Source organism: Mesoplodon bidens, assembly GCF_964165515.1.
Source record: "Mesoplodon bidens genome assembly, chromosome: 15".
In the NCBI taxonomy this organism is placed as follows: domain Eukaryota; kingdom Metazoa; phylum Chordata; class Mammalia; order Artiodactyla; family Ziphiidae; genus Mesoplodon; species Mesoplodon bidens.
Genome location: NC_138171.1, coordinates 54,695,119 through 54,708,967, shown reverse-complemented (window position 1 = coordinate 54,708,967; position 13,849 = coordinate 54,695,119). Strand labels below are relative to the sequence as shown.

Below are 13,849 nucleotides of genomic sequence, written 5' to 3'. Positions count from 1 at the left end.
CTCCCCTCCAGGCCACGGCCTTCATGTGGACATATGGCGGTATCAGGTCGTGGTTAGGCATGTCGGCATTGTAGTCAGACATCCTGGGGTTTGAATTCCAGCTCTGCCACTGACTGTGACCTCCAGGGCAAGTGACTGAACCCACCTGAGTCTCAGTTTTATCTTCAAGTGGGGATGAGACTACCTACCCATCAAAAAGTTGTGAAGTGTGTAGAATAGAGTACACCCAATATACATTTCCCATGATCAATTACAGAAAAAACACACAGTGCAGTAGAGAAGAAGGTTTACTTTCAAAAAACAAGGGTTGAATACTGGAGGGGGAGTTTAAAGTGGGAAGTTCTAGAGAGCAGGGGGGTGTCTTCGAGAGGAGACTCTTGGTTTTTCCTAGTGAAATTGAACAATGGCAGTGAATGGGGTGGGGTGGGGGGAGACCATGGTGAGCGGTCACTCCCTGTCATCTCTCAGCAGCTCGCAGCGACCCAGTGAGGAGCAGGCGGGGGTCTGGTCTGACTCACCAGGAACTCAGCCAGCATCCTCGGCTCACACAGCTGGTGAGCGGCAGTGCGATCACAGACAGCAGACACCATGCACCCGAGCAGGCTGTCTCTAATGTGTGGTTTCCTCAACACCTGTTATTAATGGAAACTCTTCTAGAGCCTGACTGGGCATGAGAGGATGGAAAAGGGAGACAATGAGGGCTCTGAGGCTCCGTAAGGTGGGGTGCTCCTATCAGGCATCCATCAGGACGCCAAGTGCCTGGTGATTCACACACACCCGGAGGAAGATGAAGTCACCTGGACAATGGAGAATTCCGGGGCTGTGAAAACAACCCAAACACCCAAAGGACACTCCATTTTTTCCCCACTTAGACCCAGTCTCCAAAAGTGGGCAGAAGACTAACCTTCCGAGTCACGATCATTTGTCAAGGTAACTTGTAGGCACAGCGCTCCAAGATGCTATTTAATTTTTACCCCATTCAACAAATGGAGGGCCACCTCTTGGGTAGGATTAGTCCTTCCTGAGTAAAATGAACGACTCTGAATTCCCAGATTCTGGGTATTGGTAATGAGACCGGGGCAACTGGACTGCAGTGCACAGAGGGGAGATGTGCAAAGAGATTTTACTCTCCTCATCACCAGCTGGAACGTGGTAGGGAACCATTTTCAGCCAAGTGTTTCCAGTGGTCTGGCCATTGCCAGTAAGGAAGATTCCACCATCCGGGCTTGAAGCACCTGCAAGGCAACCGGGGGGAGGACTACTGGCCCCCACCCATCCTCCTGGGGGAGGAGGTAAGCGTCAGAAGGCAGGTAGCTAGTTCTCCGGCTGGTCTCAGAAATATGTAAGACTTTCCACCCAAGTCTCACAAGTCAGGTGTGGGTGCATAAGGCTTCCCACCAACCAGGGTTCTGCACAAATCCACAATTTGCATACCAGGCAAGGTACTCTGCCTTCAAGCTATCTGGCCCAATATCTCCCTATGTTCTCACTTAAGAAAAATAGACATGGGGATTCAATCTTTTTTCTTATGAAACACAGATTAAGGTCCATCCCCCCATTCCCAAAAAAAGAACAAAAAGGGGGCTTTTTGGGTCCTTTCTTTTTCAATGGGATTATCTTATCTAAAACATTTCAATTTTAAAAGCACCTCCCAGCCGCTGGATGTTGTCACCAGGCCCAGCCACACCAAGAGCTTTATCAAGTTCAGGTTCACGACATGACCGGAAAAAGCAGGAGGCTGAGGCAGAAATGGGCAAGTGGCTGAGGACAAACTGAACTGCTTTCCGCAGGACCAGACAACTTGGAAGAGAGCATGGCTCAGCAGGAGAAACACGAACTGGCCTTCAGGTATTCTATTTCCCCTCCTCGACAAAATCAGATGCAGAGATTTACTCCATGAATCATTTGGGGAAAAAAAAGATTTCAATTGAAGTCATGAAACTTAAGTCATGAGATTAAAAAAAGAAAAAAGCATTAAAAAAGATGGCACTATTTTCAATGAGCACTAGCTTCCCAGGTCAGGAGAGAGTGGCCTGGCCTCAGGGTCATAGCATTTTCCTCTCCCCATCAAGAGAAGGGCTGCAAAATTGTCTAAGTGGGAACTGCACACGCAGGAATGGTGAGATCCTCTCTGTGCTGCTGTTCTTATCGGCAATAATAGCAGCACACTTTTAAAACACACACTCAAGACCCACACTTGTTATTAGACCGACAGATTTTTGAGCAAGGCACCAAAGCAATTCAACTGGAAAGGTCTTCTCCACAAATGGTGCTGGAATAACTGGATGCCCACATGGAATTAGGGAACCTCAACTCCCATCTCACATCATACACCAAAAAATTCATTCAAGATGGAAAGTAGAATTAAACATAAACATTAGAATTACAAAACTTCTAGAAGAAAAGCAAAAGAATATCTTCACAACTTAGAGATTTCTTTAAAATGTGATAAAATAGACTTCATCAAAATTAAAAACTTCTGGGCTTCCCTGGTGGCGCAGTGGTTGAGAGTCCGCCTGCCAATGCAGGGGACATGGCTTCGTGCCCCAGTCCGGGAAGATCCCACATGCCGCGGTGCGGCTGGGCCCGTGAGCCATGGCCACTGAGCCTGCGCATCCGGATCCTGTGCTGCAAAGGGAGAGGCCACAACAGTGAGAGGCCCGCGTACCGCAAAAAAAAAAAAAAAAAAATTAGAAACTTCTGCCCAGTAAGGATACTGTTAAGCAAACAAGTTGTTTGGGAAGATGAGTGAAATAGGTGAGGGAGATTAACAAGGAGAAACTTCCAGTTATAAAATAAAGTCACAGAGATGTAATGTATAGCCTGGGGAATATAGTTAATACTATTGTAATCAATTTGTATGGTGACAGATGGTAACTAGACTTAGCATGGTGATCATTCTGTAGTGTATAAAAATATTGAATCACTATGTTATACACCTGAAACTAATTTAACACTGTAAGTCAATTATCATTCAATTTATTCAATTAAAAAAGAGAAGTTTCTGGTAGAGTGGATACTGAATGTTCTCACCACAAAAAAAAGACATGGTGATCATGTGCTGTGATGGCAGTGGTGGTGATAATTTTGCAATGTGTGAGTGTATCAAGTCAACACGTTGGAGACCATAAGTTTACACAATGTTATTCATCAATTGTAACTCAGTAAAACTGGAAAAAAAAGAAAAAAGAAAGAAACAAGCAAGCCATAGACTGGGACTAAACATCTACAAAACAACTATCTGACAAAGAACTAATGTCCAGAATACATAATAAACATCTACAACTTAATAGTAGAGAGACTTAACAACTTGACAAACAACTAGGCAAGAGAATTGAACAGATACTTCACAGAGGAATATACACAAATGGCTAATAAGTACCTCATCGTTAGTCATCAGGGAGATGCAAATGAAAACTGCAGGGAGATATACTATAGAGCTAAAGACCAACAACGCCAAATGTTGCCAAGGGAGAGAGCTACTGGTGAGAGTTTAAATGATACGTTCACTTTGGGAAAAGATCTGCAAGTTTCTTATAAAACTAAACATATACCAATTCCACTCCTTGGTGTTTACCCTCCATAGTGAAAGCTTTTGTTCTCAAGAAGACTTGTACTAGAATGGGGACTTCCCTGGTGGTCCAGGGGGTAAGACTCCGTGATCCCAATGCAAGGAACCCGGGTTTGATCCCTGGCTGGGAAACTGGATCCTGCATGCATGCTGCAACTGAGAGTTCCCGTGCTGCAACTAAGAGTCCGCATGTCGCAACTAAAAAAAAAAAAAGATCCCGCACACCACAACAAGGATCCCACATGCCGCAATGAAGATCTGGCACAGGCAAAATAAATAAATAAATATTAAAAATAAATAAATAAATAAATAAAATAGAAGATTGTACTAGAATGTTCACAGAAGCTTTATTCATCATAGCCCCCAACTGGAAACAGCCCAAGCATCTGTTCATCATGAATGGATACACAGACATGTGCATACTCAGTGGTAAAAAATGATACACACGGCTACATGGATGAATCTCAAAAACATCATGCTGAGTGAAAGAGGCCTCACACCAAAGAGCATGACTTCATGATTCTATTCTCATGAAGTTCTAGAAAAGGTTAGACTGATCTGTGATGAAAAAAATTCAGCCCAGTGGTAACCTCTGGGGGTGGGAGTGGGTAGGGGTGGACTAAAAGAAGCAGAAGGGAATATTCTCTGGTGATGGTGATGTGATGCTCTGTACCTTTTTTTTTTTTTTTTTTTGCGGTATGCGGGCCTCTCACTGTTGTGGCCTCTCCCATTGCGGAGCACAGGCTCTGGACGCGCAGGCTCAGCAGCCATGGCTCACGGGCCTAGCCGCTCCGCGGCATGTGGGATCTTCCCGGACTGGGGCACAAACCCGTGTCCCCTGCATCGGAAGGCGGACTCTCAACCACTGTGCCACCAGGGAAGCCCAATGTTCTGTATCTTGAGAGATCGTGTTGCATTAGTTAGAATCTATCAGATGGTACACTTAAGATCTGAGCATTTCACTATAAATTTTATCCCCAGTGATCCCCAAATATAAACACATATTAAACTCTGGTTCATGACAAGCATGCTCAAGGATTTGGGAGGCGGAGTGCTCTGATGTTTGCAAATTACTTAGAAGTGCATCCAAAACTAAGATGAATTGATGGGTGGACGGAAGGATGGCTGAATGGTTATGTAATAAAGCAAATACAGCAAAATGGTAGCTGTACAATCTAGGTGGGGAGGAAACGGGTGTTTGCTGAACAATTCTTTCAACTTCTTTGTATGTTTGAAATTTTTCATAATAAAATGTTGGAAGGGGGGGAACAGGATGAATATAAAGTTTTTTTAAAAAAGGACAGAGATGCAGCACTCAATCTCCATCCCAGCTCTAAAATCAAAGAACTACAAAATGACTTGAAAGGAAACACCGAGGTGCCCACTTCTACGTCCACCTCCAGGCTTGGTTACAGGATTTAAGTAACCCCAGAACCACAGCCCCATCATCATAATATGCCCCTGAGCCTCCGTATCAAAAATCCAAAGCAGCATCCTACGGTTTCAGGTCCAGAAGAGACATCAGCCTGCGTGTATGCATGTGTGTGTGTGTACCAAGAAGATGGCCAACCCAGTTCACCTCCTTTACGTCATTTGATACAGTTGGGAAAATAGGGGTCTGGGCACATACCAGGGCTCAGCTGGGTATTTAATGCTAAGGCAGACACCCACCCTGCAACCATGCCTATGTCAGCTCCAACCAGGGTTTCAGATCAAAAGCATCATCTTCCAATATCAATGTGACTCATTGTGCACTTGGGCGTGCTGGGCGTTTGACATGACTTCATTTAATCCTCACAACCACCCTATGAGGTAGGTTTATTATCTTGCTTTTATGGTTGAGGAAACAGCCTCAGAGAGGGTAAATAATGCCCAGGAACACACAGCCGGAGCTGGGATGCAGGTACATTCACTGAGGCTCTAGGGCAGAGGGCCTTTCTAGAAAGCACTCCCCTCACCCCCACAAGCCCCTCTGAACCAGTACTGACAGGGGTGCAACCTGTGTGTCTGTATAGCTTTTTGAGCAGGGAGAACTGGGCTTCAGGGAACAATGAAAAATCTCGTCACCTGAGAGCAACGGGTCCGATCTCTCTCCCTCCAAGGCCCTGCACGCATGGAGATCCTTAGGCCACCCCACACTCTGCGTTTCTATGCCAGGCGTGCTCATTAGGCTAGATGTATGTTTCACATGTACACCAATCATAGCCTCGCACTGGTTTTCCCTCTTGTTCATTCCGTTAAAAGAAGTGTCAGGCCTATGTTTTCCTCTAAGAGTTTGATAGTGTCTGGCCTTACATTTCAGTCTTTAATCCATTTTGAGTTCATTTTTGTGTATGGTGTTAGGGAGTGTTCTAATTTCATAATTTTACATGTACCTGTCCAGTTTTCCCAGCACCACTTATTGAAGAGGCTGTCTTTTCTCCACTGTATATTCTTGCCTCCTGTATCAAAGATAAGGTGACCATATGTGCGTGGGTTTATCTCTGGGCTTTCTATCATGTTCCATTGATCTATATTTCTGTTTTTGTGCCAGTACCATACTGTCTTGATTACTGTAGCTTTGTAGTATAGTCTGATGTCAGGGAGCCTGATTCCTCAAGCTCCATAGGCAGAACACTCTATGACATAAATCACAGCAAGATCCTTTTTGACCCACCTCCTAGAGAAATGGAAATAAAGACAAAAATAAACACATGGGACCTAATGAAACTTAAAAGCTTTTGCACAGCAAAGGAAACCATAAACAAGACCAAAAGACAACCCTCAGAATGGGAGAAAATATTTGTAAATGAAGCAACTGACAAAGGACTAATCTCCAAAATTTACAAGCAGCTCATGCAGCTCAATAACAAAAAAACAAACAACCCAATCCAAAAATAGGCAGAAGACCTAAATAGACATTTCTCCAAAGAAGATATACAGACTGCCAACAAACACATGAAAGAATGCTCAACATCATTAATCATTAGAGAAATGCAAATCAAAACTACAATGAGATATCATCTCACACCGGTCAGAATGGCCATCATCAAAAAATCTAGAAACAATAAATGCTGGAAAGGGTATGGAGAAAAGGGAACACTCTTGCACTGTTGGTGGGAATGTAAATTGATACAGCCACTATGGAGAACAGTATGGAGGATCCTTAAAAAACTAAAAATAGAATTACCATACAACTCAGCAATCCCACTATTGGGCATCTGTGCATATACCCTGAGAAAACCATAATTCAAAACGAGTCATGTGGGGCTTCCCTGGTGGCGCAGTGGTTGAGGGTCCGCCTGCCGATGCAGGGGACGCGGGTTTGTGCCCCGGACCGGGAGGATCCCACATGCCGCAGAGTGGCTGGGCCCATGAGCCATGGCCGCTGAGCCTGCGCGTCCAGAGCCTGTGCTCCACAACGGGAGAGGCCACAACAGTGAGAGGCCCGCATACGGCAAAAAAAAAAAAAAAAAAAAGAGTCATGTACCACAATGTTCATTGCAGCTCTATTTACAATAGCCAGGACATGGAAGCAACCAAAGTGTCCATCAACAGATGAATGGATAAAGAAGATGTGGCACATATATACAATGGAATATTACTCAGCCATAAAAAGAAACGAAATTGAGTTACTTGTAGTGAGGTGGATGGACCTAGAGTCTGTCATACAGAGTCAAGTCAGAAAGAGAAGAACAAATACCGTATGCTAACACATATATATGGAATCTAAAAAAAAAAAAAGGTCATGAAGAACCTAGGGGTAAGACGGGAATAAAGACACAGATCTACTAGAGAATGGACTTGAGGATATGGGGAGGGGGAAGGGTAAGCTGTGACAAAGTGAGAGAGTGGCATGAACATATATACACTACCAAATGTAAAATAGATAGCTAGTGGGAAGCAGCTGCATAGCACAGGGAGATCAGCTCAGTGGTTTGTGACCACCTAGAGGGATGGGATAGGGAGGGTGGGAGGGAGAAACAAGAGGGAAGAGATATGGGAACATATGTATATGTATAACTGATTCACTTTGTTATACAGCAGAAACTAACACACCATTGTAAAGCATTTATACTCCAATAAAGATGTTAAAAAAAATTTTTAAAAAAAGAAGTGTCAGGTACTACCTGTTTCTATCTGTAGGCTTTAATGACTCAGGAGAGTCCAGCAGCGCCCTCTAACCCCCGCCTTTGTCTTTACCCTCCTGTCACACTTTCCCACTGGGCTGTGCCTGGTGACCGCGTTGAGCAGGGGTGGGAGCTCCTCGTGCCAAGTCTGGGTTTGTAACTTTGGGGACAGGGGGAGGGGGAAGGGAAGATGTTAAGAGGCCCTTAATTGGGGAAAATGTCTTACAAATATGAATTCCCACGACACCTGGGATTCTGATCAGAGCTGTAAGAACTCAGATCCTTCCCACCAGAAAAAGATGCAGCCCCTCCTACACCATTTACCACGGGCTCCACTCCAGCACCAGGCATCTGACTCATGAAGGCAGGTGAAAGGGGTTAGAGGTTAAAAAAAAAAAAAAAAGAAAAAACCATAAGCACCAGGCTTAGTGACTTACCAGGGCTTTTTCAAGGGTGATCTTTAGAGAGAAATATGTCTATGTAGAGATTAAGTATGTCATTCACTTATAAAAGAAGAGAAAGGAAAAAACAAGAATCCTATGAAAATTTCTTTAATTTTCATCTTTTGGAAATACATTTTTCATTTTTATTTCCACCATACAAAAATGTTTAATATCTAACAATGATCTATATGAAGCAGATCTACTGCAGTAGATCCACGAGATTCTGTCCCTGTTGTGATCTGTTTCAACAGAGAAAGGGCTGGTACATGGTGTCGATTTGTCATGATTTCACACACATGCACACACGCCACCTCACCCCCAGACGCCACCAAACAGAGAAGACACCAGGCTAGGATAATGAAAACTGAAAGCAGCGCTACATGGGAAAACAGAAATTAATTTTTCACTCATACACTCCACCATGAGAAACTCACATCTTAGGGGAAAAACTCTAAATAAATATGCCCCAAAGGTCAAGGCAGGTGTTGACACTGGTAGACATTTTCCTACTGGGAAAACAAGCTTGAGAGCCTCATATTTTCAGGCAGCGATGATGGAAAGCAGGCAGACACAACCGAATTCTCTACTGGGAGACATACCCACGCGCTGGGCTGGGTATACCCATGCCCATGGCCTGACATACCCATGCCCCCAGGCCTGAGCGTGAGATGGTGGATGAGAACCTCTCAAAGCAGGAAAGATGTCAACCCCAAATTCAGAATGACAGCACCCAAGAGTGTCGGCTCTTTCTGTGAAATCTCACGGCCAACCTTCCCCATCAGGTGGATTCTTAAACACAGATTCTTGACAGGAAGGGTTTCACATGAGCAACAAGTAATGACCTGGTTAATCAAGTACACATGACAGCCGACGACACGCTGAGTGCCAGCAGACAGGTGATGCTAAAGAGGAAGGAACACAGCCTTGACGATAAAAACTGGGATTTTTCAGGAGACACACACTTGCTTTCAAACCCCTCCCGCACCACATTGGATTCAGTTAAACATAGTATGGCTTCCAAAAATGCCGGCTGCTTCTTTCCTTCTCAGCAACAGCACCAGCGGTTTGTTCCACTCAGGTCTTGGTTACCACGTGTCAGGGACCTCAAAGAGCTTGGCTGAGCCGTCCGAGATGCTTCCTGGTGGGAGAGGACAAAACAAGGTGAACAAGGAGAAGACCACCCCGGGGGGAGAACAAAAAGACCAGCTGCAAAGACAGCTTCAACCAGGGCCAGGGCCGGGTGGTGGCACGGCCACAAGTGGAAAGAGTCCATGGGTGGGCCTTGCCTATGGAGAGCAGTGCCCGGCAAACAGAGGCCACACTGCAGAAACATCATGGCAGGGCCAAGGAAGTGCCTCCCTGCTTGGGTGCCTCTCTTGATTTTGCAGGAGTGACAGTATCTCTCAGTGAGAACACACTCTGTATTCTTTGCTAGCCAGCATGCTGGGCACTTAGTTCATTTATCTTCATAAAAGCCCAGTTCAGGGGTACCAATATCCCCATTTTACAGACACAAGACATCTAGCAAGTGTCTGAGATGGGGTCTGGATTCTTCCGCAGCACCAAGGTGGCTGGGTTCCTCTGTGCCGTGGTGACCGGTGCCCAGATGAGAAATCTCAAGGGCTGGCAGCTAGACAGTGGCGGGAAGCTGACCAGTGGGAGTTCAAAGATCCCAAAAGGGGCAAAAGCAGCTTGTAGCTTTTTCCAATTTCAGCAACACTGGCTACAGTCTTCTTGGACTGAAGGGTCTCTTCCGTTACAAACAGTTTCACCCCGAAGTTAGAAGCCCGTCTCTATTCAGCTACTTTCTGCAACAGCAGCAGCAGCACTGGGTCAGGGCCTGGACCACAAACGTCCAGACCTGAGTGAATGGGAATTAAGTTAGGAAACAGCGTGTTCACGATGGAAAATGCACGACCGGGCATTCCGGTACCCGTGGTATCATGCATTATTTAAGCCCTAGAGCAGGGCTGGCAGGGAAACGGGCAAAGCCAGCCCCAGCTGCTAACACTCTAAGGGTTCAAAAGGGGAGAGGTCTGTGATGATGTCTGAAGTAGAGAGTAACTTCTAAAAACAGAGGGGAACTCGCTCAGCTGGCAGTGGCTACTGCCAGTGACAGGAATGCCTGAAGGTAACTAGGTCCAAACACATGAAATAACACAGGGAATTCCACTAGAGTGAGAATTCCCACTTCTGCTCATTTATTGAGATAAAGTCCAGACAGACAGGATAAGAAGAGCAGGCGAGGGGTCATTTGAAGTCTTCTGCCCCAAGTCTCGTGGCTGTGTTGCACATGCATCTCTTGGGACTGCTCCTGAGAAGTGAAGATGGGCAGGAGATGGTCCATGTGACAAAGACTCCCATGATCCAGTTAGAAAAGGAATAAAGGTTATTGAAAAATGAAACAAAACACAAACACTCCCCTCCCCAGAGCAACTAAATACTACAGACGGCCCATGATAAGACTGAACCAGCCTGACCCCTCCTCCACCACACAGTCACACAACACCTAATTGTAGGGAGGAAAATAAACATCAATAAGGGCATTTTCACAATTCACATATCAAAGAAATATTACAGCAGCCAATCTGCCATTCTAAAGGTAAAATCCACAACGCCAAATGTGGGGAGCTGAAATAAATTAAAACTAGCTGAGAGGAAAAAAGATAAATGGCTAAAAGCAACTGCGTTGTCATATTTATCATCGCACCCGCGGTTAGCTGGATGGGAGTGTATGCGAGTCTGGTGGTACGCCATCAAACGCACAGGAGCGACTCTGTGAAGAGCTAGTGAGAAATAACAGAATAAGCAAAAGCTGTGAAGTGAGGCAAGTCTGGCCTGACCGTCTCACTAGCTGTAAGACTCCAAGCAACTCTCACTGCCTCATCTGTAAGATGGACTTGATGCTACTTTATGCCACCCAGGACTTCTGAGATTCAGCCAGGTTCCTGGCACAGAGCAAGTTTTTAATGCACATTAGGCTCCTTCCCTTAGGGATAAAGTGGCCCAACACTGAACGTGGTGGCTGCCCAGGAAGCCAACAGCCTGCAGTCAGAGAGCTGCCTAAAATGCGCAGCTGCTGAGCAAGAATGATGTGTACAGAGGAAACAGAACTTTACGAACCATCTAAAGGAGACCCAGACCAGAGGGGAGCTGGAGGTCACTGCTGGTGTTTGTTCTAGCACCTTCCAGAAAGAGAGAGCTGTAGACTGTCAAAGGGTCCGTCTCAAAGCTAACGGATAAAGAGCTACGGTCGGTTTTCCGGGGAACTCACCTTCACAGCCCTGCTTAGTTACTAGAGTGCAAAGAATTATTCAGGAACAATTTTTCTTTTTAAACAGATACTTCAGGACATCTGCCTCCTGCTATGATGGACCATACCTTGCATCACATACAAAGATTAACTCTAAATGGATTGTATGTCTAAATGTAAAACCTAAAACTGGAAAACTTCCAGAAGAAAACACAAGAGAAGATCTCTGCAATCGAGTAAGGCAAAGATTTCTTAGATATGACAACAAAGGCATAATCCAAGGGAAAAAATTGATTAATTGGATTTCGTTAAAATTTAAAACTTCTACTATTGAAAAATACTGTTAAGAGAATGAAAAGAAAAGCACAGTCTGGAAGAATTTGTAAAACACCCAAAAGGACTTGTATCCTGAATACGTAAGAATACGTAAGAACTCTTAAAATTGAATAAGGAGAAAACAAACAACCCAATGAAAAAATGAGCAAAAGATTTGAACAAACATTTCATTAAAGAGATTTAAATGGACAAATAATCAAATAGAAAGATACTTAACATCATTAGTCATTAGAGAAATTCAAACCAAAGCCATAATGAGATACCAGTACACACCACTAGAATGGCAAAAAGGACAATACCAACACTGGTGACGGTACAGAGCCACTGAGCCCTCAGGCCCGGCTGGTGGGAATGCAAAATGCTGCAGCCACTTTGGAAAACAGTGTGCCAGGTTCTTATAAAATTAAACATACACTTACCATACGACCCAGTAATTCCAGCCTTAGGTATTTTCCCAAAGAAATGAACACTTAGTTCGCACAAAAACTTATACACAAATGTTTATATCTGCTAGATTCTTAGTTGCTAACAACCTAAATGTCAACAGGCAAAACGGATAAATAAACAGTGATATGTCCATAAAATGGACTGCTACTCAGCAGAAAGAAGGAATGAGCCAGTGACATGGGCAAGAACACAGACAAACGTCAAATGCGTTAAGCTAAGTGCAAGACTCAAGGGGTTACTTATTGAATGATTCCACTTAAATGACCTTCTGAAAAAGGCAAAATTACAGTGCTAGAAAGCAGATCAGTGGCTGCCGGGATCTATGGATGGGAAGGGACTGATTGCAAAGGGGCACGAGGGAATCTTCTGGAATAACTGTTCTATTTCTTGAACACAGTGATGGTTATGACTGTACACATTTGTCAAAATTCATCAACTTGTACACTTAAAAGTAATGACATATTGTATGTAAATTGTATCTTAGTAAAGCTGACCCTGCAAAAGGTATGAGGAATGTTGTTTTAAACAAATCCAACAAATTTTAATATGAAATATTATGTTGATAATTAAAATTATTTGACCAAGAGTTTTTTTTTTAATGGGGGGAAAACAAGATACTAAATGACATATAGAGTATGATGCCAACTATGTATAAAAATGATAGGCAGAGTAAAATACTTGTTAACAGAGTATCAAGTAACTGTAGGGTTTAATGTTCTAGCTTCCTTCGTTTTACTGATTTTCATAGTGAGCACATTATTTTTATTAACAGAAACAACAAAAGAAACTAAAAGATACTTGTTTCTGCTGATTTACCTTTCACCTAACTAGAGTTGAAAGGGAGAAACTCTGAGAGCTAAGACAGCTCTTCCCTCACGTGAATCTGAAAAACTACACAGCACACTGGAAATCTGCCATTATATCATTTCCTACAGAGTGGAATTCTGTATAGGACAAGATCCTTTGGGGTGCCATACAGGAGTTTTTAAGTAGGAAATGCTCCAAAGGGCCTGGTCGTGGGGTGGTATCCACACCAGGAAAGCAGGGCTCCCCTGGATGGTGTGTGGGGAGCCCCCGAGGTCTGCCTGGAGGAAGAGGGAGTCGCAGGGAGTGTGCCGCCCCACAGGGCAGTGCACTCCTTGGTTAGGCTGAAATCTGCATTTTAATTGAGGAATTAAAAAGTTCTTTGGGAGGTCGCTGGACATCCCTAGCCTGGCCGCTCAGGTGACTGATAGCACCAACTGCAGATCGTGTTCCTGACTTCAGGAGACCTCCAACAGCATAAGGAGACCGCTGTTCTAGGTAGACTCCCTACTTTTATACGGTAACCCTAGGGATTTAAGCTGGAAAGGTTCAGCAGATTAGTCAAGACTACAATAAAACCTGCGGCTCTTGGCAACCATGTAAAGCTCTAATGTATTGGGTTTTTCTTTTTGCCACAGTTTTTTACTGTGGCACACAGGCTCAGTAGTTGTGGCTTGCAGGCTGTAGAGCGCAGGTTCAGCAGTTGTGGCACACGGGCTTAGTTACTCCACAGCATGTGGGATCTTCCCAGACCAGGGCTCGAACGTGTGTCCCCTGCATTGGCAGGTGGATTCTTAACCACTGTGCCACCAGGAAAGCCCTGTGTTGGATTTTAAATGTAAAGTGGAAAGGAAACTTGGAACAACTCTATCACGTGACAAAAAGT

General features: G+C 44.4%; 1 protein-coding gene across 1 annotated transcript in view; it reads right to left on the bottom strand.

The window, feature by feature from the left end:
• Nucleotides 1-8,217: 8,217 nt before the first annotated feature.
• Nucleotides 8,218-13,849, bottom strand: part of PARN (poly(A)-specific ribonuclease) — a 159,459-nt gene continuing 153,827 nt past the window's right edge. Inside the window, exon 24 of the mRNA XM_081257994.1 lies at nucleotides 8,218-9,261. Coding sequence (XP_081114120.1) covers nucleotides 9,209-9,261 — 53 coding nt within the window. The 3' untranslated portion in view covers nucleotides 8,218-9,208. The remainder of the gene's footprint in view (nucleotides 9,262-13,849) is intronic.